This window comes from Epinephelus lanceolatus, chromosome 15 (genome assembly GCF_041903045.1).
Source record: "Epinephelus lanceolatus isolate andai-2023 chromosome 15, ASM4190304v1, whole genome shotgun sequence".
Classification (NCBI taxonomy): Eukaryota; Metazoa; Chordata; class Actinopteri; order Perciformes; family Serranidae; genus Epinephelus; species Epinephelus lanceolatus.
This window is the reverse complement of record NC_135748.1, coordinates 36,068,706-36,072,521: the sequence shown is the minus strand read 5'-3', so window position 1 is coordinate 36,072,521 and position 3,816 is coordinate 36,068,706. Positions and strand designations below refer to the sequence as shown.

The window sequence follows — 3,816 nt, the reverse complement described above, 5'->3', positions numbered from 1 at the left end:
TTATATTATTCTTAAATTAGTGTCAAAAAGTGGCCTCAAAATGTCAGGAATATCCTTTTTCATAATTATTTCTGGCACAATATATTGACCAACTTAAGAAGTTATCATGACAGGCCTAGGAACAAAGGATCAAATAACACAAGAAAATATACAGTATGTGAACTTGTTCTGTCAGCTTGAATTTTCTAATTGGTCTTAATTATCTGTGGGCAATGCAGTTTATTTAAATCCAAAAACTTTTGTTACAACAAGTAAGGGTTTGACGTAACATACTGAAACTTAGATATATGATTATGTTTCTTGTGCTATATAGATAGTGACAGGAGTATTAGCCAAGTAGCAAAGAGTATCCCAGCACTTCCTTCTCTGAAATTGTCAGTGTACTTATTGTGTTTTTATCTCTGACAGTGACTCCAGTCGATTTTTGTCAAGCGCTCTGCTGTGGTTGTGCTGTGTGGAAGCACAGTAATAAGCAGCGTTGTCTTCTGACGTGAGATTAAGAATGGTGATTGATGCCATTTCACCTTTCTGTCCTTTCATTGTCACCTTCCCAGTGAATCCCGGTTCAACGCTCTCCCTGGTTTCAAAGACTTTCCCTATCAGCACAAGATTTCTGTGTCGGGATTGTTTGTACAAGAAGATGGTTTTGTAGGATGATATGCCACTAATGCACCGGAAATTCACAGATCCTCCAATATTTTTCATTAGGGCAGGTGGATTCTGGTATAACACAGCCAGACTGAGGTCTGGAAGAGGACAGAAAAACAGATGAGGGTCAAGATTCAGACAACAAAACACAAGTGTTGCATTTTACACAATTGTAATGACACTTACCAGTGTAATAAAACAATGTGATGAAGTAGAGGGCACAAAAACAGACCATGCTGACTTCACCTAAAGCACACAATATGTGAAATTTTCTTAACCCATGTATCTGCCAAACATAATCCCAGTAGAAGAATGGGTCACATTTTTTTGGCGGTGTGAAGGAAGTGTGTAAGTCCCTCCCTTTAGAGGCGCACTCAGCTGCTCATCACATCCACTTTTCTTTTTTTTGCATAAACTAGAGCTTTGATTCTCTGGTCGATCCTGATTGGGCCTGATCAGACCTTACAGTCTGAGTAATGTCATGAATAATACTGTTTTACCATCAACCCATTCTAACTAATGAAAATGTTCAGTTTTGTAATAAGATTTAAACTGATATTAGGACGTCAGCTGCTGCTCGCATAGGCTACTGTACACAAACTCCAGTGCATTTCAAGGGAGATGCATGAAACTGGAAGTCCTTGTGTGTAAAAGCCCCATATAAAATTATAGAGTGTACAGAGTACAACTTGTGCGGACAAAAAAAGTTAAATTTTACTTTGTTGTTTTGTTTTTCAGATACAGTTCGCCAAAAAGAAATGATCACCGATCAGAGGATGTGTGGAGAAACACTGCACCCTAATGGATGAAACAGGAATCTATGTGCCTCATGGTAAGCCAGCTGTCTGTCAGTCACTAACAGTGTGGTTGGTGGTCATGTGGTTATTTGTGTTATTGCCTAACTGGCTGCATCAGAGAGGGTTTTTGTTAAAGACAGAGGCTTTGTGCAGCACTGTGCACTACTGGCAGCACAGAAATACACTGCGCCGTCCTCTGATCGACTCAGCTTTGGAATATGAAGATGTGCCAGACTTCCCCCAATACCACTCACATTACAAGTGTCTTTGAATTGAGCTTCAACAGCTGGAGAAGAGAATCGTACATAGCCAACCAGGACCATATCATTTTTCCCAGCAGACTGTTTATACCACTGGATCATATCAAAGTCAGTGTTTGAGTGGCTGCAGTTCATCAGGGCTTCTTCTCCAGGATGTTTGATCAGAGCAGTGGGAGTCTGATAAACAGTGTTCTTTGAGAGCTCTGCAAGAGACATTTAGAACAAACAGCTTTAATGATGAAAATTAACTCCACTGAAATTACTTAGGTCCAGTTTTTTAAATGTAACATTACCTGTTAAACAGAAGGGGAGCGCCGCTAAATGTAAGAGGAGTCCAATCATGATCATGATCTGCAGATGAAAACAATGATGATGACTGACTAGAGCTGCCTCAATGTAAAGGAGGAGGAGGGGTCAACATTATGAAACGTCACACGTCCTCATCAATGGATTTGTACAGATGCAGCTGTGTTCCTCTTCAGGGTGAATTTATGTGGCTGATTATCAGAGAGGGTTTTTGTAGGAGGAAGAGTGAAACTGAGTCACTGTGTCTACTAGCTGCACAGTAATACACACCGCTGTCTTCTGGCTGTCTGAGTTTCAGTGCTTGAAGTTGAGATTTCACTGAGCCATCTCCAGTCACTTTGAAGTTCTGGTTGAATTGATCCTCCAGGGTTGGATTAGTATATTGAATAAATCCAATGAGCTTAAGGTCAGAGCTGCTCTTCGGCTGCTGGTACCACAACATTACATCTTATGTACTGACTGAATGGTTGCAGCTGATTGTTGCTGAAACATCAGGACTTTCTAATATTGATGATGGACTCTGATGGACTTCAATACTCAGTGAACGACCTGCAATTAAAGAGAAAACATTAAAGATCAGAAATGGTTACAAAAACTGTAACTTTAAGCCAACAGTTTGGATTGAAACCTACAGGAGAGCCAGAGGAGCAGCAGAGTGGTCCTGCTGATGCTTCTGATCATGATGTCTTTCTCTCCCTCTGTCTCTGCCTTCACTGACAGACTGAACAGACGTAATGGGATCAGCTAATAGGGGAGGAGACAGAGAGTTTGATCCATTTAAGGCAACTTTCTTGTGGTTTTTGGTATTATAAGTTGATCAACATAGAATTTACTGGAACCCACTTCTGAATTGTGAGGACTTTTCTCAAGCAGCTCATTGTGGTTTGATCATGTCAGAAAGATTGTCACTCTCAGTCATGTGTCTCTGGTTTTTGTACAACTTGACAGCTTTCTGCATCACAGTGTGTGATGGCACAGAAATACACTCCGTTGTCACCTGGTTCCACGTTTTTCACAGTGAAAGATCCGCTCTCTGGTTCAGGTTTTGTGGCTGAGAATTTGTCGGGGCTAAAATCTCCAAAGTCTGGCTTGCTGTAAGGCACCGTGTAGGCGATCAGTTTCATACTCTCCCCTGGCAACTGTTGATACCAGTACATCTCAAGGTACCCGCTACCAGATTCTCGACTGCAGTTCATCTGAGCAGACTGACCCCACTGTACCAGTAAGCTTGAGGTCTGGTTGACCTGCCTACTCCCAGTTCTACCTGGAACCAAAACCATAAAACAATGTGTTTAGAGACAGCAGCAGGAGACATGCTGAATTGTGTTGAGATGCACAAATGTTAGCAGAGGTCTGATACCTGCAGCACAGAACAGAGACACCGTGAAGATGAGAGCTGAGATCATTTTGATCTGCTGAACAGAGAGATCACAGTTACTGTGAGGCATTCAACAAAACAGCTGATATCACATCATCCATCCCGTCACATGACGGTGCTCTCTGTAAGAAGGTGTGTCATCACTGTGAGACGACACACATCATGATACTTGTCAGTTACCAACTAATCTGTCTACATTTGTCTTAATGACCTTTATTTGTGAGTCAAACAAAGTGTGGAAACATTTTTGATTTAGCTTGTGTCCTGTTGCTTCCAGGTGCAAGTCACTGTCTTTGGCAGTAAACACAGAGGTGATGGTGGATTACAGATAACATGTTTTTATTTTAGATTCAGGCAGCTGTCTGTCACAGGATACAGTGCAGACATTATAATAGTCAAACAGGGGTTCAGTGCAGTTCAGCAATGC

At 41.5% G+C, this 3,816-nt stretch overlaps 1 gene segment (V, D, J or C); it reads right to left on the bottom strand.

Moving 5' to 3' along the window:
* Nucleotides 1-2,922: 2,922 nt before the first annotated feature.
* LOC144467076 (T cell receptor beta variable 29-1-like) lies at nucleotides 2,923-3,417 on the bottom strand. The segment is given in 2 exon segments: nucleotides 2,923-3,275; nucleotides 3,372-3,417. Coding segments are annotated over 2 exon segments (399 nt in total).
* Nucleotides 3,418-3,816: the final 399 nt, after the last annotated feature.